The sequence below is a fragment of the Barbus barbus genome, assembly GCF_936440315.1.
Source record: "Barbus barbus genome assembly, chromosome: 10".
NCBI lineage: Eukaryota > Metazoa > Chordata > Actinopteri > Cypriniformes > Cyprinidae > Barbus > Barbus barbus.
The window spans coordinates 25,304,144-25,328,533 of NC_136738.1; the positions used below are offsets into that span (position 1 = coordinate 25,304,144).

Consider the following 24,390-nt stretch of genomic DNA (forward strand, 5'->3'; position numbering starts at 1 on the left):
GCATTGTGCCTGAGTATGGGTTTATATGTCAGAGGAGCTGCATGAAGATGGCACTGCAAAAACAACATGTTCTATGTCTGTAATAAGGTACTTGTAAATAATGTATATACCACGGTTTTGCTTCATCAATAATGTATGGACCACAACAAAACATAAGTTAAAAATGCTTTTTGTTTCAAAATGAGTTGTGTATAGTGTGTATAGCAACTGGCCAAATGTGCAAAGGATTAAAATAAATAGTATGCAGAACAAACAGTTTTAGAGACACTAAAGCCCTATTTCTCTGATAAAGATTAACTGCATCAACAATCACTGTATGCAATAAGGCTTAATATACTGTATATGTCCAAGAAACTGGCTCACTAAAATATCCCTCCATATTTTTGTATAATGCAGCAGTGAAAGGTCGGTTTAAGTTATTATTTTGAAGCTAGTAATTTAACACTATGAGTATATGAGGTGACATTTCTAAAGCCTTGGCTCGTTTTACCCATTAACTTGAAAAGAACAGGACAGACGCTGTCTGATTTTACTCCCACATCATAGCCCGCTCTTAGAAAAGCCTCTTATGAGGTGAGTCTAATACATAAATAATAATCTCCGATTGTATCACTTCAGGTTAACATTTCTCAAAAGTATTGTGCCTAAAATATTTATTCCATACGGCTGATTTGGAAAGCCTGTGGAGTGGTCATGTGAGTACAGCAACAAAATGTCTGAATGCCAACTAGCCTTCTAAAACTATGATTTAAATGCATGAGATTCATCTAAACAGCTGAATCGAACATTTAAATGTATGCAGCACCAGCTTTTGTCTATTCATCTGTTCAGTACAAAGCTAAACTCACACTAGTAGTGGTTGACGTGAACTTATTTTAGATAAAATATGTATATGTATTTATAAGGAAAAGTATTTTAAAGTACACTTTCTGCATGTTACATCACAACGCTAGTAGGTGGTACTTGAGTGAGCAAATCATTCACAAACGATTTGTTCAAAAATACAGATTCATATAGAAATCACACAAGATTATGAGTCACTGAAGCATTCATTCGACTGATTTGTTTTAAGACACTGATTCATTCAGAAACACCACTAGATGTGCAATGGATATAAAGTAATAAGCAAAAATAAGCTGAGCAACATAACTGGTAATACTGAGTCTTAACTGCAATATTACACTTGCAATTAATCTGAAACTTATGGCTATGCTCACCTGCAGCCTGTATATATAAAGCTTACACTACCGTTCAAAATTCTGGGGTCCATTTAATACGTTTATTGAGCCAGGACACATTAAACTGATCAAAGGTGACAGTACGGTCTTATATTTATTTCATTTATTTACTTTCTTGCAAAAATTGTGTGTTTCTACAAAAATATTATGGAGCACACAAAATGTTTCTTGAGAAACAAATGAGCATCTTGGATGATTTCTGAAGGATCATGTGACACTGAAGACTGGAGTAATGCCTGCTCAAAATTCAGTTTTGCCATCAGACATAAATTACATTTTAAAATATATTTAAATAGAAAACAGTTCATTTAAATTGTAACAATATTTCAAAATATTATAGTTTTTAATGTATTTTTTTTATTATACAGATGCAGTCTTGATGACCGTAAGAGACCTCTTTAAAAAATATTTTTAAAGTCTTACCGACCCTAAACTTTAAAAAGGTAGTGTATGTACCCTTTTTTCATCTCTGTCTTTGTAAAGTCATCAAACACCATTCAGGCTGCGAACAGTTTATAAGTTTTAGTTGAAGTAAATAGCAGTCTCCGCTTTAACTGTCATGTCTACTACCACCTGCTGTGATGCAACTCCTGTATAACCTGGTGCATTCGCATTCAAGAGCCCTTTTTCTTTGCTTTTAAGAATGTTTTGTAAACAATAACTCCTGAAATACTTTATTACTGTTGTGTTAAATCATTGTTTTTCAAACCCCCCACACAGAGCTGATATACTGTACAGTTCTGCATCTCAGAGGTGTCAGAACTTTTCCTCTTGAGTGACACAAAGCAAAGCTCCCAGTTACAATGTGGAGCTCAGATCAGACAGAGCGTGCGTGTGCGCTGCTTATCTATCCCAGCAGCCTTTGAGGTGCTGCTGCTCTGAGATCATTCACATGCACTCCTAGTTTGGGAGAAACAGAGACAAGGAAATATGACCACCATTGGTGTGGGAGGAAGATAAACAGAGTGGTACAGACAGCAGATGGGGTGGGGGTCCAAAATCAAAGAAATGTGGCAAAACGATGCTCGCTGCATGACTGGGAGGAAAAGAGATCGAGCAAACATCTGAACAGTGTTTTAATGCAAGTTCACACAGCAGACAAAAAAACATGCAGTAGGTAATTTCTTTCTACTTTAAGTCTCACATCTAAAGAAATTAATAGTGCTTTTGATAAAACATGAGCCATATCAAAGGCCACAAATACATAAGATACATACTGTAAGAGTGGTCTCCACGAGTAATGCTGTGTTCAATTGTTAAGTCTTACCTTGGCGATCTGAACACACCAGTTGAGCAGTAATTGAGAGCCGATGTTGTCTTTGTGCTCATGCACGTAGTCCAGCAGACAGCCGTGGGGCATGAGCTGAGTGACCAGCTGAATGGTGGGGCTCAGACACACACCCAATAACCGCACCAGGTGAGGATGCTCCATGCTGGCCATGATCAAAGCCTCCTGGAGGAAACAAAACGGAACTCAGAGCACAGGAAACAATCGATTGCACAGGATGTAAATAAAACATTTTAAACTTCTTTCAATGAAACACATTCAATGAGCTAGTTTTCTTAATGAATAATATATGTGTATATATACATACAGGTCCTTTTCAAAAAATTTGCATATTGTGATAAAGTTCATTATTTTCTGTAATGTACTGATAAACATTAGACTTTCATATATTTTAGATTCATTACAACACAACTGAAGTAGTTCAAGCCTTTTATTGTTTTAATATTGATGATTTTGGCATACAGCTCATGAAAACCCAAAATTCCTATCTCAAAAAATTAGCATATCATGAAAAGGTTCTCTAAACGAGCTATTAACCTAATCATCTGAATCAACTAATTAACTCTAAACATCTGCAAAAGATTCCTGAGGCTTTTAAAAACTCCCAGCCTGGTTCATTACTCAAAACCGCAATCATGGGTAAGACTGCCGACCTGACTGCTGTCCAGAAGGCCATCATTGACACCCTCAAGCAAGAGGGTAAGACACAGAAATAAATTTCTGAACGAATAGGCTGTTCCCAGAGTGCTGTATCAAGGAACCTCAGTGGGAAGTCTGTGGGAAGGAAAAAGTGTGGCAGAAAACGCAGCACAACGAGAAGAGGTGACCGGACCCTGAGGAAGATTGTGGAGAAGGACCGATTCCAGAACTTGGGGGACCTGCGGAAGCAGTGGACTGAGTCTGGAGTAGAAACATCCAGAGCCACCGTGTACAGTCGTGTGCAGGAAATGGGCTACAGGTGAAGCCACTTTTGAACCAGGTCAAGCCACTTTTGAACCAGAAACAGCGGCAGAAGCGCCTGACCTGGGCTACAGAGAAGCAGCACTGGACTGTTGCTCAGTGGTCCAAAGTACTTTTTTCGGATGAAAGCAAATTTTGCATGTCATTCGGAAATCAAGGTGCCAGAGTCTGGAGGAAGACTGGGGAGAGGGAAATGCCAAAATGCCTGAAGTCTAGTGTCAAGTACCCACAGTCAGTGATGCTGGTGTTGGTCCACTGTTTTATCAAGGGCAGGGTCAATGCAGCTAGCTATCAGGAGATTTTGGAGAACTTCATGCTTCCATCTGCTGAAAAGCTTTATGGAGATGAAGATTTCATTTTTCAGCACGACCTGGCACCTGCTCACAGTGCCAAAACCACTGGTAAATGGTTTACTGACCATGGTATTACTGTGCTCAATTGGCCTGCCAACTCTCCTGACCTGAACCCCATAGAGAATCTGTGGGATATTGTGACGAGAAAGTTGAGAGACGCAAGACCCAACACTCTGGATGAGCTTAAGGCCGCTATCGAAGCATCCTGGGCCTCCATAACACCTCAGCAGTGCCACAGGCTGATTGCCTCCATGCCACGCTAATTTTTTGAAAAGGACCTGTGTATGTATATGTATATCTATATATATATATATATATATATATATATATATATATATCTATATATATCTATACACACACACACAGTGGGTACGGAAAGTATTCAGACCCCCTTACATTTTTCACTCTGTTATATTGCAGCCATTTGCTAAAATCATTTAAGTTATTTTTTTTCCTCATTAATGTACACACAGCATCCCATATTGACAGAAAAACCCAGAATTGTTGACATTTTTGGAGATTTATTAAAAAAGAAAAACTGAAATATCACATGGTCCTAAGTATTCAGACCCTTTGCTCAGTATTTAGTAGAAGCACCCTTTTGATCTAATACAGCCATGAGTCTTTTTGGGAAAGATGCAACAAGTTTTTCACATCTGGATTTGGGGATCCTCTGCCATTCCTCCTTGCAGATCCTCTCCAGTTCTGTCAGGTTGGATGGTAAACGTTGGTGGACAGCCATTTTTAGGTCTCTCCGGAGATGCTCAATTGGGTTTAAGTCAGGGCTCTGGCTGGGCCATTCAAGAACAGTCACGGAGTTGTTGTGAAGCCACTCCTTCCCTTCGTTATTTTAGCTGTGTGCTTAGGGTCATTGTCTTGTTGGAAGGTAAACCTTCGGCCCAGTCTGAGGTCCTGAGCACTCTGGAGAAGGTTTTCGTCCAGGATATCCCTGTACTTGGCCGCATTCATCTTTCCCTCTATTGCAACCAGTCGTCCTGTCCCTGCAGCTGAAAAACACCCCCACAGCATGATGCTGCCACCACCATGCTTCACTGTTGGGACTGTATTGGACAGGTGATGAGCAGTGCCTGGTTTTCTCCACACATACCGCTTAGAATTAAGGCCAAAAAGTTCTATCTTGGTCTCATCAGACCAGAGAATCTGATTTCTCACCATCTTGTGGTCTTGTGGTCCCCGTGTTTGTTTGTGTCTTGCACTGAGGAGAGGCTTCCGTCGGGCCACTCTGCCATAAAGCCCCGACTGGTGGAGGGCGGCAGTGATGGTTGACTTTCTACAGCTTTCTCCCATCTCCCGACTGCATCTCTGGAGCTCAGCCACAGTGATCTTTGGGTTCTTCTTTACCTCTCTCACCAAGGCTCTTCTCCCCCGATAGCTCAGTTTGGCCGGACGGCCAGCTCTAAGAAGGGTTCTGGTCGTCCCAAACGTCATCCATTTAAGGATTATGGATGCCACTGTGCTCTTAGGAACCTTAAGTACAGCAGAAATTTTTTTGTAACCTTGGCCAGATCTGTGCCTTGCCGCAATTCTGTCTCTGAGCTCTTCAGGCAGTTCCTTTGACCTCATGATTCTCATTTGCTCTGACATGCACTGAGAGCTGTAAGGTCTTAGACAGGTGTGTGGCTTTCCTAATCAAGTCCAGTCAGTATAATCAAACACAGCTGGACTCAAATGAAGGTGTAGAACCATCTCAAGGATGATCCGAAGAAATGGACAGCACCTGAGTTAAATATATGAGTGTCACAGCAAAGGGTCTGAATACTTAGGACCATGCAATATTTCAGTTTTTCTTTTTTAATAAATCTTCAAAAATGTCAACAATTCTGGGTTTTTCTGTCAATATGGGGTGATCTGTGTACATTAATGAGGAAAAAAAAATAACTTAAATGATTTTAGCAAATGGCTGCAATATAACAAAGAGTGAAAAATTTAAGGGGGTCTGAATACTTTCCGTACCCACTGTATATATATATATTAGTGCTGTCAATCGATTAAAAAATTTAATTGCGTTAATCACAGTCATGAACTGTGATTAATCACAATTAATCGCAAATTTAAAATACTAGAATTTACCTGTAAATGTGTTGAAATAAAGAAATGCATGACACACTAGTTTAAGAAAACATAATCTTTCACATCTCCGCCAGGTATGAGACATAATCCTTATTATTCTTTTGTTTTAATTCAGCCATTATCAGTCTTTATACTGGCAATAAAACGTTTATCAAGCCACATCACTTCAATCCCAGTACACATTTACCCAACTATTATCAAAAGTATTTCTAAATAAATACAACAAAACATTTTCTTGCGACCTTACATGAAGTGTTATGATAAAATGCATTATGAAGAAGCACTGGACCTGTTCTGCAGGTGCATTAGAGGCTAACATTAGCATCATGCTACATAAGACAATTTATGAGATTACTAGTACACTTTTACTCAGAACTCACTTTAAACCACCATCGAGTGTTTGCAATAACTTCCTTTTGCGATCACGTGTATATATACACTTTGTGCGGCGGCGGTACATTATAAAAGTAGCCCAAAAAAAAACGCAACCCACTGCTCTGTAATTTTTCCCGCGACTGTATTTTCAAAATTGCCTAATTGTGCAGGAAAACCGCGACCCTGGCAACACTGGTTCGCTGTACCCTTATCACACACTCTCTCTCTCTCTCTCTCTCTCTCTCTCTCTAGGACACACTCGCTCTCTCTCTCCGCGTTCGCTTCACTTTCCTCTAAGGCCGGCGCCACATAATCACATAGCCCTGCGTCCCAATGTGCATACTATCCACCCTATCTGCCCTAAATGGTATTGAAAATGACTAATATCATATAGAATTTAGGATGGATAGTGTGCACATTGGGACGCAGGCAATGATTAACTTACCTTCTGCGCTGCGATGATGGCAAGAAGTTGGGGTCAAACCTTATCAAACAATTAATTTGCGTTAAATAAATATTAACGCGATAATTTTTAGATTAATCGCGTTAACGTTGACAGCCCTAATATATATATATATATATATATATATATATATATATATATATATATATATATATATATATATATATATATATATATATATATATATATACACACACACACACAGTATCTCACAGAAGTGAGTACACCCCTCACATTTTTGTAAATATTTTATTATATATTTTCATATGACAACACTGAAGAAATCAGTGCTAGAATGTAAAGTTTAAATTTGTTGTCTCCTCAAAATAACTCAACACACAGCCATTAATGTCTAAACCATTGTGTTCCTGTAGCAACGTGTTATTTCTTCAGTGTTGTCACATGAAAAGATATAATAAAATATTTACAAAAATGTGAGGGGTGTACTGTATATATATATATTATACACACACACACACACGCTTTTGAATGTCTTCTATACTCACCAAGCTTCATTTATTTAATCAGGAATATTGTGAAATATTTTAAAATGTAGTTTATTCCTGCGATAGAACAGCTAAATTTGCAGCAGATGTTACTCTATTCATTAGTGTCACATGATCCTTCAGAAATCTTTGTAATATGCTGATTTGGTGCTTAAGAAACATTACTTCACACACATGCGTCGTGGTACACGCATGAATGATGACAGGCCCTGACGCAGAAGAGAAGAATTGTTGACTAAAGTCATTATTTTAGTTTTCTTTGCACACAAAAAGTATTCTTGTAACTTCGTAAAATTAATGTTGGACCATTTCATGTTGGACTATTTTAACAATGTCCTCGCTACGTTTCTGGGCCTGGGAACATGTCAGTTGCGTTGCTGTCTATGCAGGATCAGAAATCTCTCGAATTTTATAAAAAAACATCTTAATTTATGTTTTGAAGATGATCGAAGGTCTTAAGGGTTTGGAACGACATGATGGTGAGTAAGTAATGATGGAATTAAAATTTTTGGGTGAACTATCCCTTTAATATTATCAATGTCGACACAGTTGTGTTGTTTAAAATTCTTGTGAAAACCATGATGCATTTTTTCCAGGATTCTTTGATAAATAGAATCAAAACAACAGCATTCATTTTAAACAGTAATCTTTTGTCTTTGCTGTCACTTTTGGTCAATTTATTACATCCTTGCTGAATAAAAGTATTAATTTAAGTGTCTTATACTTACCAAATGACAGGGAGTTTCAATTTAAATTTTCAAAAATGCACACATCTTACATTTACAAACAGATTCAGTGCAGACAATTTATCACAGATTGGTTCTGAAACACTTCTTGTCATGCATGTAAAAACACATACACAGCCATGACATCCCACTGAGATTCATCTGTGAAACAGCGCCATAGTTACAGTCTGCGAAATGAGTGTAGGATTTATTCGCTTTGTTTCACAATACTTGCATAAGCTGAAGGATCTACAAGGCAGTCTTATTACCCATAAATCACTAACACTGCACACTTACATGCTGAAATGACCATCTATTATATTCTGAAAGAGTCACAGGCCTATTTCAGTTACTTTCAGTACAATACGATCAAGCAATCTAGTAAAAAATTAGAATTGTGTATGAAGCATCTCACTAAACGAGAGCACATTTACGATCCTAACTCCAGTTTATATCCAACATATTTAACCTGTGGTCCAAACAAAAGATGGCATGGGGTATAAAAGTATCAGGGACTAAGAAAATACAGAACATAAAAAATACATATAATTTCCACAAACAGCTAAGGGGATAATTCAGAAATAATATCTAAACCTTGGGCCATAAGGTTATATTATTGCAATAAAAGATGCCTCTGCCATTAATATGAGTTCAGGCCTTGGAGGGATCCTCTTACGTTTGTTTGAACATTTTAAAAACTAAAACAGTGTGTAATACACATCCTATATTCGCAAACACACACACACAAACCCATTATCTGAGCACTACATAAAATTACACACTTGACAGTTATATAATGAGCATTCACGCTCCTGCTATTCTCCAGCTGCTGAGATGATTGCGTACGTGCACACTGCTTGCCCAATCAACAGCGGGGGTCAGCGTCTACATGTCTGATCTGCCTTCACGTGCTTCTGTGGTTTGAGCGCAGTATGAGTGGAACTGTTCATCTGCACACCCCTAAGAATTTTCTGAAAGTGGAATGCCCATTAACACTGATGAATTGTGGGAAATACCTTCCATGGGGGAGTCATGGAGAGACCACTCTAACACATGTGCATATGCACAGAAATCTCACTCAAGACAAACACATGTGGAGCTCAGATCAAAACCGAGCCACATCCACATTCAAGTGAGCAAACGTAAAGATGCTCGCAGAAATAACCTGTTTTAGATTGCACTCATCATGGGTGTGAAAGGCCTTTGGTAAGTGTTTCATAGTCCTTGCATCATCTAAGAGGATGGGCCAATTTGAGGTTTACATGCATTTTTCCTTTTGAACTACTAAAGAGCTGAATATTCGCTTAGTGGAATTACACAAACTACAGCTGCAAGCCTTGCAACAGAGTGACACTCACATCCATGAACTCTACATTGGCTTTGGGGCCCGTCGCCTCGTTCAAGATCTTTATGGCAACGGGAATCTTCACAGTCTCGCCCTCAGGTACCCAGATGCCCTGAAATCACAAGAAACAATATTTCTTAGAGGGAATTGGGTGGAAATGTACTTTTTATTTTTTACTGAAGAAAATGTGAATGTTAATGCAAAACTCAAAGCTAGGTTTTTGTTAGGGTATTCTGCAGTGGTCCTAATACATTGCTAAGGTGTTCTAAGGTGGCTGTTAATGGTTAAAAAAGCCCACTTTCAAATATCTCCTTCAAAGTGAGTCTATTTGATTTTTCCACTTGCTTTTGATTTGAAGTGCACTACTGATCAAACGTTTGGGGTTGGTGAAATAGTTTTTAATGTTTTTGAAAGAGGTCTCTTTATTTCATTTTGATTTCTTAAGTTCCCTCTGTCTCTGCTTTGATGTCATTACCTTGTAAACGGTGCCGAAGGCCCCAGCTCCCAGGATCTTCACCCGTTTCAGCTCAGTCTCTTTCAGAATGCGCAATTGGGCTTGGTTCGGGGCCGCACCGCTGGGCGTCAGAGGCTCCACCAACTGAGACACACAAGGAACAGGAAGGGAGACACCGTCAGTGATGCGACAATCGATCTGGGCAATCAATGAACGTTCGGCCCTAACTCAAATAAATTGAAGAGCACAGACCATAGTGTATGAATTCCCTGTAATTTATTTAGTCTTTCTGTGCCATTATGTAGCGCATATCAGAGTTTGGGAGTTCAATCAATGCATAAAAACCCCTGGCGATAAAGGAACTATTGAAATGCGATGAGAGAGAGGTGGACAGAGATAAGAGGAAAAAGCAAAGAGAAAAGATACAGGAAAGAAAGACAGAAAGAGAGAAGGTTAACCTGATAAAAAATATGAACGGAGAGTGTGTGTAGGAGAGAGATTTGGAAGCGTAAGAGAGAATAAGAGATAGAGAGAGAGCGTAAATCAGCCGTTCTATCGACCCTTTGCGGCGTCCCCCGGCTCATCACAGCCGCCTGATTAAAAAACAATAGCGCTTCTTCATTTAAATGGAATTGTAAATCAGGAGCCCGGACACAGAAGGCGGAGGAGAGCCAGGGGAGGACGAGCTGTGATCTGGGGAGCTGTCCGCTACAGGCGGTGCTGAAACACATACCAGGAACTGTCCGTGGTGCTGAAACCTTGGCGGCATTGTAGTGCTCCAACGTAATATGAATTTATAGTGATGGGAACACCCTATTCTGTTGAAAATGGAGATTTGGGAACATTCAAGATCATATGGGTTATTGGCATACATGATGTCCATTTTCACACATTTTTTGTGTGCTTCCTTATGTGGCATGCGTAGGCCTGCTCCAGATTAATCTTTGGAGTGTCTGAGGAGAGCGTTATAGTCTCTATTCAAAGCCTGAGGCCATATGGATATATGCATGCATGAAGAGGAGGGGTCAGAACTTTCGGTCACAGGAACTCGAGATCCTTGCGCAACCTGCACTCTTATGAGCCCTCCACCCACACTCTGATATGAAAAACAAACTAAGATATCAGGAGGATGGATAGAAAGAGAATGAGTAAACAAAGGAAAGACAGTAAGGATTAAGAGGAAAAAAATAAGCTATGAGTGAGGCCATCATCACACTATCAAGGACACGATTTTTCATTAATGTTTATTTAATTAACACATACACTCACTTTTAAAAAGGTCCAAAGAAAGGCTATTATCCTCAGCACTGGAATACATTTAGTTTGACTGTTCATGAGGTTCATAATAATCAAAAGCGGTCTGTGTGAGGTAGTTTTAACTCTCAATAGAACTTTTATTAAGCTGCACTATGCTCGATTATTGAATCTTAATTAACTGGCATTTGCCATGAATAGTTTACAAATAAGGGCCTGAAAGAGAATGATTTTTTTTCCTTCAACAAAGGACAATTAAAGGAAGTAGTTAACCTTCATAAAATGAGGGAAACAACTTCAGGAGGTCAAACTAAATATTATATGAACTGTTTTCTACTTTATTTTCTATTCATTTCATAAAAACACTGAAATTTGGAACTTTAAAATACTATTTAATACCTTTATTTGTGAATTGTGCTATTTTTTCATTTAAAATGATATTAAAACATTTAAAATATAAATAAAGGTTTTGATAATTAAATGCAAATAGCTGAATATCAATCAACAGATTATGTAAGAAGTTTATCAAACACTATATATAAGTCTTTTAACAAAAACATGGGGTGCCTGTAAAGCTTTAAAACAAAGTGTATGATATTCATGAAACCAAAATGCATTATACACTAAATGCTACAGTTATTTATATATATATATATATATATATATATATATATATATATATATTCTGTTAACCTTATGTGTGGTGTACAGAAAAATAAAAAAAACTGGTCTGAATATGATCTGGAAAGGCAGAGTGATGCTCATAAACTACCTTGTGTAAAACAAGCAGAATACAATGACTAGACCAGCTTAGGTTCCTTTTTAACTTATGAAACATTTAATCAGGAAATGACCTGACTCATCTCCTCTTGCTGGTGGGTACTTCCTCTCAAGGAACCATCTCAAGAGACATACAGAGTGCCATGGGTCATAATCGCTGTTCTGTTTCTGATTTGCTCTCAAGTTCCTTCGGGTTTTCAGGCCCCATGGAATTGTCTGAGAGAACAGTTTTTAGGATGTTTTCTGACTGTTTTCTGAATCCAAGCTTGACCAAAAAAAATAAGATGGACTGTGTCTAACCTCAGTCTCCAAGAAGCGTCTCAAGGCTCTCTTCTTCTTGATGCTCTTCCTCCTCACTGATATAGCAACACTCAGGCCCACGATGATCACCACAAACAATCCTCCAATAACCCCAGCCGCAATGAGGGGAGTCCTGAGGGAAACACATGGGAGAAAACAAAAATTAGCTATATGCAATAACAATAAAGTACTAGGTAACTGGTCCCATAACACATAAACCAGTGCTTCTTAACTAGTTCTGCGTCATGACCAAGATGTGCTAACATCAGACTTCCTTAAAATTAAACATGGGAATGTATAAATAAATACAAAAACATGAATTTATGTAATTATTTACACTACCGGTCAAAAGTTTAATGTTTTTGAAAGAAATATCTTATGCTCACCAAGGCATAATATCCAGTGAAAACAGTAATATTATTGCAATTTAAAAGAACAGTATTTTAATTAGTGCTGTCAAACGATTAATCACGATTAATCGCATCCAAAATAAAAGTTTCTGTTCACATAATATGTGTATACATAAATACAAACACATGCATGTATATATTTAAGAAAAATTTTTTATGTTTATATTAAATATATAAAATATAAGTATATGAATATATAAACGTAAATATTTTCAAAATAAATACTGTATGTGTGTGTATTTAGATTTATATTTTAAATATACACAGTACACAATGTAAACAACTTTTATTTTGAATGCAATTAATCACGCTTAATCGTTTGACAGCACTAATTTTAATATATTATAAAATGTGTTTGTGTCACGGTGCACACACGAGGAGGAAACATTGGGCCGACTTGCAGTGGGCTATGGCGGAATCACGAGTGGCGAACAAAATAAAAACTAGAAAAAACGAACAAAACAAAACGAGGTGAAGAGGCGCCTCTTACTGTAACGGTCTGGTCTTCTGTCACGCACACATGACACACACGACAGAGAACTGACAGTTTGTGTGATGACGAGGCTGAATTTTTAGCAGCCATTACTCCAGTCTTCAGTATCACATGATTCTTCAGAAATCATTTTAATTATTCTAATAAATATTCAAATAGAAAACTGGTGCTTAAATTGTGTTAATATTTCACAATATTACAATTTTTACTGTATTTTAGATCAAATAAATGCAGCTTTGGTGAGACTTCTTTCAAAAAACAAATATCATTCAATTTTTTTTTTACCATTGTATTTACTTATTAATTCATTTATTTGTTTACTAAATTAAACATTTTCAGAAAAATTCAACATAATTGTCTGTATAGTTGAGAGCCACTGACACATACTATAGGACAACAAAAGAGCAGAACAGATCAGCAGAGAAAGCCATCAGAGAAGGGGGCTGAGAATTGCCAATATCCCATAAATGAGCAGGAACCTGAACAAAGCCTTTCTCTCAGACAGAAGGGAGATATTTGTTTGGATGTGTCTGCAAAAAGCCTTACCAACTGCTGTCATCTTGCATCAGCCTTCTCTGGGCTGTACTTTGAGCTTTCAGTTTGAATCTCTATCTGAAAGTGTCCCCTTATCATTAATGAAAGGCCTAATTCAGTTAGCATGGAAGAAGGCAGCACTAAATCAGCACCGACTGCATACAATACACAGCTCATGCTGTCCTATTACAGGCCTTTCGTTAAGATCCAACTCTTCAGACTGCCAATCTTACCCTCTAATTGTCTCTGTACCTCTTTATCCTTATTCCTAGCATCACATAAATATAGAGTCAGAAGGATGGGACAATTGTCCCAAGCCCCAAGTATAAAGTCTACTTTTTAGTTTTTCAGAAAAAAGAAAAGATGTAAGCTGTATAAACACAGAACGTGCTTATGTTCCAAATGTGCATTTTTTTTTATTTATTGTAAATTGTGATAAACACACATTGAATGGCATCTTTGGCATTTTATATCTCAAAGTTGGATCCAATATTGCATTTTTTTTATTTTAAATATCACATTAAATGCAAAATAACTACATTTTTATGCAGGCACAGAATGTTTCTGACTGGCTAGAAAAGTGCAGACTGGTTCAATTTGATTTATTTTGTGCTTTACAGAATAATAATTTCTCAAGGCACTTATTTCAGTGATATCTGACACGTTGTAGAACATTTTTTTTTATTAAATAAAACAAATCACTTACAGCACATTTAATATCTTAATTATAGCAGACTGGCAACAAGCCTGGGCTTAAAATGCATCTTGGGACCCTTCCGTTTTATTCTATTCTGTTGTGCTTGTCCAGTTGCTTCCTGTGAGTATAGCTCTGTAAGGAAGGGTTTAGTGCCTTCAAACAAGGTGTTTGTGTTTGGTCTTCCCTTCTGTTTAAATTTAGAACTGTAAAGTTTGTAGAATGGAAATGAAATCCCACCCAATAAGGCGAGGACAGTGAAGCATTGCCCAGGCATGACAAGCGATAGACTGCTAGATTATCTCTGGGTGAGATGAGAATCTCTCCCGTTAATTCGATATTGATCTGCAGTCACAATACAAAGCTTATGAGCCACGGAGACCATAGCCGAGTGCATACCATCATCCTCCGAAGCCTGTGCGAGTGTATAGATCTCACATGCGTGAGGAAGCTCGCACTGACAATGAGCAGGCAATTATGTTGATGCTGCATTGCTGTCAGCACGTAGCGGGGCACTGCCGTATATTGCAGGGGAAGGAGGACAGGATGTCTGACATCTTGTTTTATGTAACCTGCCATGTCTTTTCCAAATGTGCAAGAGAGACTCTGGAGAGAAACACTTAGAATCCACATTACAGAGAGCTTAAACTGGGATTTTTGAAGGTCTTGTGGTGATTCTGATGTCCTAGACAAGATAAGACATAACCCACACATCCCACTCATGTGGAATTATATTATATTAGATAGAAGAAAAATAATACATAAATAATTTAATAATGTAATATAAACTCTGTCTCTCTCTCCCTCTCTATATCTCTCTCTCTATATATCATTTTTTTTTTAAAGATATAAATAATATACAACCATTCGAAAGTGTGATGTCAGTTTTTTTTTTAAAGAAATTAATACTTTTATTCAATAAGGATGGATTATACTGATTAAAAGAGAAAATAAATGCATTTAAAATTTCCATTTCAAATAAATGCTGTTCTTTTGGACCTTGTTACTTGTCAAAAATCCTGAAAAAAGGTATCACTGTTTCCACAAAAATATTAGGCAACACAACTGATTTCAACATTGATAATAATTAGGAATGATTCTTAAGTACCAAATCGGCATATACGAATGACTTCATTTAAGTTATGATTTAAGTTATGGCTGCTTCTTACAGCTTTGCTATCACATAATTAATAACATTTTAAAATTTATCAAAACAGAAAAATTGTTATTTGAAATTGCAATAATATTTCATAATATTACTGCATTTTTGACCAAATCAATGCAGCCTTGGCCAACATAAGAGACTTTTGAATGATAATGTATGTTGACAATCTTTTGTGACAGCACACTAGCTAGAAGTACATATTTAATATAATAATAATATAAGACATCGTGTTTATCTGACTGCACAGGCTGTTGTGAATGTTGGCTATCACTCGCCTCTCACCTAGTCCACACTAGAGATGTTCACCTCTCTCCTGAGCTTGTTTGGTCTCCAAGGATAGCATTGTGTTTTATCAGGATTACTCCCTGCAGCCTTTACTCTGATAGTCTGTCCAAACAAGCAGCATACACTCTTGTTCTATAACACACTATTAGGACAGGACAGAATTGTGTATGTGTGTAAGAGAGAAATCGAATAGTCTTCATATAAAGCCTGGTCCACATTACAGCTAATTCTGGCCAAAAATCATCATTAGAAGTGCTCAGTGAAGAGCCTCTAAACAAGACTTCATATCCCAGTGGACATAAACGTGTGCCCTGTCTGCAAGCATCTAAAGAGAGCCAATCAGATTGAAGCTTGTGAGAAGCTTTTGCCCTAGTTGTTTTCAATATTCATCAAGTACTCCATGAAACGTTTGTGGTTGTGACGTCTGAGGCCGAGACAAATGATTTCTAGCTTCTGCTTCTCTGCCCTGCCAGGACTGTGTGTAACATAATGGCAGATCTGAAACAGCAAACACATTTGCTCTGAGCAGTTAATGGTATTTTGTTCCAGCTCTCCCATGAGAGCAAAAGAAAGTGATATCAATTTATCAAATACACCATGAAGCAAATGTGCGCGCACATACACGCGCAGCCCTCACAGCAGCACATTAATCACAGAACTGTGGCCTGGTCATTATATAACTTTCCTTTTCCCCATTTCGCGTTCTTGTTTTAAAGCAGAGCTGTATGTTGAAAGGCAGCTGGCGTTAAAACTATGAGCCGTGTGTGTTAATGATGTCATCAGCACAGGAATGAGACAATCAGATGCAGCTGGGTTTGACAAACCGAGAGCGCTGTACTGTACAATGGGAAACTACTAGTGAAATTCCTCTATGTTATGAGCTTTTCTCATTCAATATAACAATGTTTGAATGAAAACTTGGCGAAATCACATCATTTGCAAAATCATTTGCTTTTTAAGCGAGTTACCTACAAATTAAAATAAACATTAAATTAGCTATTAAATATTAAATATTTCTATCAGTGCTTTTATTTAGAATTTTTTTTTTCTTTCAGAGATTTGTGTATAGAAGCCTTGCAACTGAATTACTGCTATGACATAACTGTGTGTGGTGTCAAGGATCTCTGATTCTCTATTGATGCCAGTGTGACTAGAATCAAGTGCTGGACATTGGGCAGAACACCAAAATAGATGCCATGAATAAATGATGGCTTAAGGGAGGCCAAGCGAGACAGAAAATAAAGATGAGAGAGAAACTGGTGCCAAGATTCTGACCTTGCAAAAGTGGAAGTTACTGTGTGTATGTGTAGCATTATGTGTATATGTGTGTGAGAAAGTAGTGCTGCAACAGGACATCATTGCTTTTCGAGTTTAGATTTGTAGTAAGTCAAATGAAAATTATTTTATATAAAAAAATGTGTTGTTGGAGTCACGGTTGACACTAGTTCGAGTCCTGACTCCTGGTCCTTTCTTGTTATGCACCCCTCTTTACTCAATGTTTTTTTTCTGTTCTCTTATTGTCCTGTCCATTAAAGGTGAAAAACATCCAAATATATATAAAAGTGTGTACCTGTCCATCATGCCAATGCAGTTTTGCAGACGAGGTCCCGTGCATCTGAAACAATAAAGAATATAAATGAGCATAAAACATAAAATAAATATATAAGACAGCTACACACTCACACACACATTTACTTAGCTATCTAAACGGGGTCATTCCATAGATTTCTATTGTCTTTATATACAGCTAGTTATAAATTCTTTAACTTAACTCTAACAGAAAACCTTCTGCATTTTTTCAATTTTAAAACATTTTTTTATTTTTAAATTTTTTTAACTTTTTATACCATTTATACAAATGAGGATGTTCCAAAAAGGACTATTTCTAGGTACAAATTTGTCCCCAAGACACGGGTTGGTACATAAATACACAGATACACACACATACATACATAAATAGATTGATAAAAATATATATGTATAAAGTATTATATTTTAAAGGTATCCATATTTAAATATCTATGTGTCTTCATAGCAATAAAAGTGCTGCACTTACATTTATTTACTAAAATATTATTTTAAAAAATAAAATAAAAAATTGCATGCAATGTCTCCAATGAACTTTTTGACGTTTACACATGAATTACCGTATCAGAGTCTTAAACTAAGAATCAATTCACTGAAAAAGACAGTTTGAAAATATTCTTAAAAACATACAGCATCTAAAAGCAACATTCTTCCTATTGAAGTTTAAATCAGAGATACTGTTTACATCAAAGTCCTCCATCTAAATGCTCTTTGACTCAGAGGAATAACGATTGTCAATCTAATCTAATGACTATCTTTAGGCAACTTAACGATCAAATAAAAAACACATTAAAATCATCTCAATCCTCCTTAATTTTATATTGCCACAATTCATCACTAATCTATCAGTGCTAGACCTATTTTAATAACCCTGTCTCTTCCTTGACGTCGGAGTTCCTGCCCTTCCATCCTGATGCTCACAGCTTTGTCTGTTTGTCAGCTCGCTGCTAGCATTTCAGAGCTCAACGTCACTAATCGCCCCTGGCTGACAGAGATCCCAGATATACAGTCAGCAGTTGAGGGCTTTCATGTGACACAGGAGGAAGAAAAGTGAATCCGTGACTCAGTGTGAAGACTCCTTGAGCGGATAATGTTTTTTCTGCAGGAAATCTGAGCCGTCTCTCATGTAACCCCAAGGGGCTAAGGTTAAGTTGCAGGTGCCCAGCCGGATAAATTCGGAGAGCTTGATGGGTATCATTTAGACTAAAGTTGGATGGCAGAGACGCAGCAAGGGCAAACTCCTTCTTCTAAAATTAATGATGCTTTATGCACAGCCAGCTCCGAGGACACAAGTGCTCTAAAAAGGGTCAGTGCACTGACAAATAGGCTATCCGAACTTCCTCAGGCCAGAACTGACATGGCAAACAAGCACAGGAAGTAGCTGGACCGCTACAGATATATTTCCCACCCACACACACTCACAAATTGCAAACATTTAACAAACACCCTTCATACCCCTGGGTACAGTTGACATGGCAGGGGTGACACTCATTGTTGGCCTCAGCATATTTGAAGATGAAGCTGTTTGCTCCCTGTAGGCCATCAGGGCATTTCTCCACACAGTTGGGTCCGTCTTTAAAGTGAAGACATTTTACACAGTGATCAGGACCCTGCAAGAGAGAGAGAGAGAGAAAGAGGACACACAATGACCATAACAATCAGCCGGCGCAGGATTTATTGCGGTAATATGGAGAGAGGAGGCTGAAGAGAGGGAATTGCTAGCTTGGATATCAATATGAGCACCCTTAGTGTCATCCAAGCACCTCATCAACCAGAAAGACAAATAACGCTTCTTGGACAATAGGAAGAGATGCTCCGTATTGTTCTATTAACGCACACGGCGCCCACGTAACCTTGAGGAACATCTGTATGCCAGTGTATCTGTCTGTGCTCATTGAGAGCGAGGCAGATATGTGTTTCTTTATGAGCGAATCTCATGTGAAAGATGAATAAATGCCTTGCAGCAATTACAGCTGCTCTTCATTTCACGCTGTAAACCGCCTCTGATGCAATAAAGCGGCAGACGGCACCCAGACGCGGCCGTGAGAGCCAGGCTGCACGCAACAGACACCGCTTCAGGTCCAGCAACCTACAGTTTTCCATCAGTATTAAAAGGGATACAATCCTGTTCAAAGTTTTGGCTTTTTTAAAGAAATTAATACTTCAATTTGTAAAGAAGCATTAAAGTGCCAGTGAAGACATTTATAATGTTGCAAAAGATTTCTATTTAAATTTAAATTCTGCTCTTTTGATTCAAAGATTTCTAAAAAAAAATGTATCATGTTTTCCCCCCAAAATTAAGCAGCATCATAAGAATATTAAATTAATAATTGTCTTTTTAAATATTTTACCTAATATATTAATTATATTATTTTTTACTGTATTTCTATCAAACAAATGCAGCCTGCTGAGTATAATAGATTTTAAAAACTTTCGGGCTCGAACTAATGGTAAAACTAACTTGAAACCTGACGCTCGTGATTATGGTAAGGGGTGATACATTTCCGACGCGCACTTGTGGTGTTGGGCCAATCACAATGCACTGGTCAGTTGGCCAATCAGAGCAGACTGCACTTGTTGGAAGGAGGGGCTTTGTAGAAAACGATGCGTTTGAGAGAGGCAGGGCATAGAGGAACTACAATAATGTGTAGTATTTGAAAAATAATGTATTTTTTGAACATTAAAGCATGTCAACATATTCTGTTACACCAAATACACAAAATAATTATCTTTATAATAGCATCATACTGTATAGACAACAGAAAGATATTTTACAAAATATCTTCTTTTGAAACGTCATACATGTTTGGAATAACATGAGAATGATGACAGAATTGTTATTTTTTTGGGTGAACTATCCTCATCATTTCTCATCCACGCTCTACTATTGCTATTAAGTGGCTAAAAACAAAACAAATGAATAAACATTCAACCACAACTAGGGCAAATCTCTGATGAATAGCATGCTGCTCTATTCAGCAATGCATTATTCATTTTAGATATTAATAAATCTATTGCATTTATTCTACCTTCAAGTCTTATCAAAATTATTGTACTTATGAGAATAGCATGCATGAACATCACCAGAATGTCGTAATTACCAGTGGGGAAACTGTGGATATTCATTGAGTTTGGGGGCATGTTAATTAAAGAATCCTGGCAGATGCAAATTAGTATTGGTCATAATTAAGTTTAAATTGCGAATGTTGACTGAACAATTTGGTTTGCATGCACTGCGCGTTGCTTTAAAGCTTCCCAAAAATAGTACTCATTTAGCTGGTTTGTGAGATGACAGGCTTGGCTACAGAACTACAATTCCCATCATTCTCTGAGGGAGCACAAGAAGATAAAACACATAACGCATTAATCAAACACCTAATGTGCATCATTTTTTTATATTAGCTCTGAAAAAAGCATACTGTACTTCTTGGTAAGTAAAAACGAGGAAAGAAATACGATGGCCCAGTGCGTCAATTTATTTCTGACATTGAGAGTGCCAAAATCATGCATAGCGTGGCACATAGATAAAGGTGGATGTAAAACTCCTCCAAGGCGAGGTTAGCTAGAAAGCATAATCACTTTCCCTGTTAATTGGGCTGCTTCTCCAAACACCTGCTGCACACAAATCTCCATTTCCACTCCATGCTCAAAACACTGTTTGTTAGTGTTGTTTAATTATGCCTTTGTGAAACAGATGTTGCTGATTGTTTCACAGGTAGATTAGAACACTCAGCAGTTAATCTGTGCTAATAACAACAAACATTTTAACAGTTTAGCTAAGCCTGGCCTACACCTGAGAGGCCTATGGTTGTGTTTGTGTGTTAAAAGACCTTACTGGAAAAAGTCAGTTCATTTGGTGATCACTTTTCCTTGTATACATTTCTCTCGGGGTATGTTTTAGGACCATGTAGATAGATTATATATATATATATTTTAAGGCAGTTAAGCATAATTCTCCCTCAAATTAAAGTAATTTATCTGGATGCTAATGTACTTTTTTTTTCAATTTGCAATTCTCAAAAACAATTCTCATAATATTTTCAGTACTGTAATGTAGTTAGATTACATATAATCTAACACATTTTTACATGACTGTACTGACAATTGCAAAGACATTTACTTAACTGTCATAAAAACAACATGTATAATAATAATAGATAACATTTCACATTCTGGATTGTATTTTATTTTTTATGATTTTATTTAAATTGTGTGTGTGTGTGTGTGTGCATGTTTATGTGGTTTATGAGGACACAAATTTGTATAATGACATGGGTATGACAGAGGTATTACAATATGAAGGTGGTTTATGAGGACACTGCCTATGTCCCCGTAATTCAAAAGGCTTAAAAAAACATACTAAATGGTGTTTTTTTGAAAATCTAAAAATGCACAAAGTCTCCTGTGAGGGCTAAGTTTAGGTGTAGGGTTGGTGTAGGACAATAGCACACACAGTTTGTTCAGTATAAAAACCATTACGCCTATGGAGAGTCCCCATAAACCACAAAAACCAACATGTGTGTGTGTGTGTGTGCATATATATATATATATATATATATATATATATATATATATATATATATACACATACAGTGCCCTCCATAAGTATTGGAACAGTAAAGACAAAATTGCTCTGTTGGCTGTGGAGTCAAGACATTTGCAAATATGATTAAAAGATGAATATGAGACAAAACTACAGAATGTCATATTTTATTATTAGCCGTTTCAACACATAAAGGTTAAAAGCTATTATTTAGTTGCAGATCCCTTGAGCACAATCACAGCAGTGAGTCTGTGACCCATAGACATCACCAGACTCTTGGTCCCAGCCTTTAATGCAGCCAATCCCAATTGTTGCTCGTTTTGGGGAGTTTCTGCCTTTACTCTCTTCAGCTGGTGAAATTCATGTGCAATCAGATTTAAATCTGGAGATTGACTTGGGCAATCTAAGACTTTCCATTTCTTTGCCCTTATAAATTCCTTGACTGAACTGGCAGGGTGTTTTGGGTCATTGTCCTGATGCAATATGAAGCACTTCCCAATGCATCTGGTGGCATTTTCTTGAATATACTTTAAGTCATCAGTAAAGTTGAGAAGGCCTGTTCCAGAGGCAGCCATGCATGCCCATGCCATGACAACACCTCCACCATGCTTTACAGATGAGGCTGTATGCTTGGGATCATTTGCAGTTCCCTTTTTTCTCCACATTTTTGCTTTCCCATCACTTAGATAAAGGTTCATCTTTGTCTCATCGGTCCATAAACACAGTTCCAAAACTCTTCTGGCTCACCTTTGTGCTTTTTTGCAAACTCTAATCTTGCCTTTCTATTTTTGGTGCTGGTCAGAGGTTTGCATCTTGCTGTGTAGCATCTGTAATTCTGTGTCAAAGTCTCCTGAGGACAGTAGATTGTCAGAGCATCATTCCAGCTTTCTGGAAGTTGTTGGTGATTTTACAGACACGTCTTTTAGGGTTCTTTTTCACAGTTTTTATGACTTGTCTGTCATCAACTACTGTTGTTTTCTCAGCCGATCAGGTAGTTGTTGGTTGCTGGCATCGCTGGTGGTTTCCAAACTCTTGATTTCTCCATGCCCTTTGTTTTTGCTATACCTCTAATTGACTTTTTTTAGCATCCAAATTGTTTGCTTTTCTCTCAAAGTCAGCTCCCTCATCTTCATCCTGGTTTGTGTGTGTCATCATCGAATGCACGATTCAGAATACAGAAGTAATGGATATAACTGATACAACACATTCCCTGCTGAAGAATTGAAGAATTAATGCAACCGGACACAGCTGATCACTTAGAAAGACCTGTGAGGCAACTGTTCCAGTACTTATGCTCACATCAGATAGGGGGATGAAACTCTAAAAGTGCTGAACTTCTTAGCTGGTTAAACATCTATGTGTTGAATCACCCAGTAATAAAATGTGACATTCTGTAGTTTTGTCTCATATTCATCTTTTAATCATATTTGTAAATGTCTTGACTCCACAGCCAACAGAGCAATTTTGTCTTTACTGTTCCAATACTTTTGGAGGGCACTGTGTGTATATGTGTATATATATATATATATATATATATATATATATATATATATTATTGGCAATGAACAGGTTCTTTTCATTGCCATTAAAGTGAAAAAAACTGAACATAAACATAGGAGCCAGAGAAAAATGCTAATTTTAGAAGAAAATTTCAGACGGCACTATATATATATATATATATATATATTTGACAAAAATATAAATCTTTGCTAAACTAGTTTGATTGTTACTTTGCTAAATTATTTTGACTTTAATTTGACAACAATATAAATCTTTGCTAAATTAGTTAATTTTTTTTTTGTGTTGGTTGACTGGTGGCACATTGCCTGAACCAATTCAGAAATTAATAGATAACAGGATAAAGCTGTGATCAAGCAATCAGGATGCTGTGTGATCAAGCTAAATCTGCATGAAAGAGAGAATTTGTTATTAAAATTTCTAGGCAAAGGCCAAAAAAAGATAAAAAGATTCTGGACACGTATACAGTTTTAGAGAGTTTGTTTCTGTCTATGTTTGTGCTGATATGGGTCTCTAAGGGCTCATAATCATGTCATTTGCGAGACCTTTCTGTTTGACTCAAGCAGACAACAGCCCGAGGCCTCTGTGCATTAGAGATGGATCGGCTAAATCCTCTTTTGGCAACACACACAAGCGCACGGCCGTACACACCTTGTCATGTAGTCATCAATTTAAACCAAAGTGCTTGAGGCTGTTTTGAAAAAGGGGCAGTGCTGAGCACACAGCCCATCTGTGGTAATGTCTCTCTAACCTGATCAGATTCATGGACATCCAAACAGCTTATTCATCCCACTCTCAGGTGTCTCCTATGGGGCAGGACTCTCTGTAAACACTTGCCAAGATTAGGCAACTTAATCTACTTTCTCACTAAATTAACAAGAAGCAAAATCAATCCCACGGCTGCAAAAGTACACTTCAACAAGGGATTCAATTAATCATTGGACCAAGCCAATCGAAGGCAGTGTCTGCCGTTCAGCTCTGTTTGTGCTTTAAGCTAATAGATATGGAAAGAGATTGCACTGAAATGAA

At 37.4% G+C, this 24,390-nt stretch overlaps 1 protein-coding gene across 1 annotated transcript in view; it reads right to left on the reverse strand.

The window, feature by feature from the left end:
- Positions 1–24,390, reverse strand: part of LOC306876189 (receptor tyrosine-protein kinase erbB-4-like) — a gene marked incomplete at its 3' end in the record, with an annotated part of 320,461 nt that overhangs the window by 40,912 nt on the left and 255,159 nt on the right. The window contains exons 16-21 of the mRNA XM_079427188.1: positions 18,756–18,910; positions 17,284–17,328; positions 12,133–12,265; positions 9,820–9,942; positions 9,358–9,456; positions 2,506–2,691 (exon numbers count right to left, since the gene is read on the reverse strand). Coding sequence (XP_079283314.1) covers positions 2,506–2,691; positions 9,358–9,456; positions 9,820–9,942; positions 12,133–12,265; positions 17,284–17,328; positions 18,756–18,910 — 741 coding nt within the window. The remainder of the gene's footprint in view (positions 1–2,505; positions 2,692–9,357; positions 9,457–9,819; positions 9,943–12,132; positions 12,266–17,283; positions 17,329–18,755; positions 18,911–24,390) is intronic.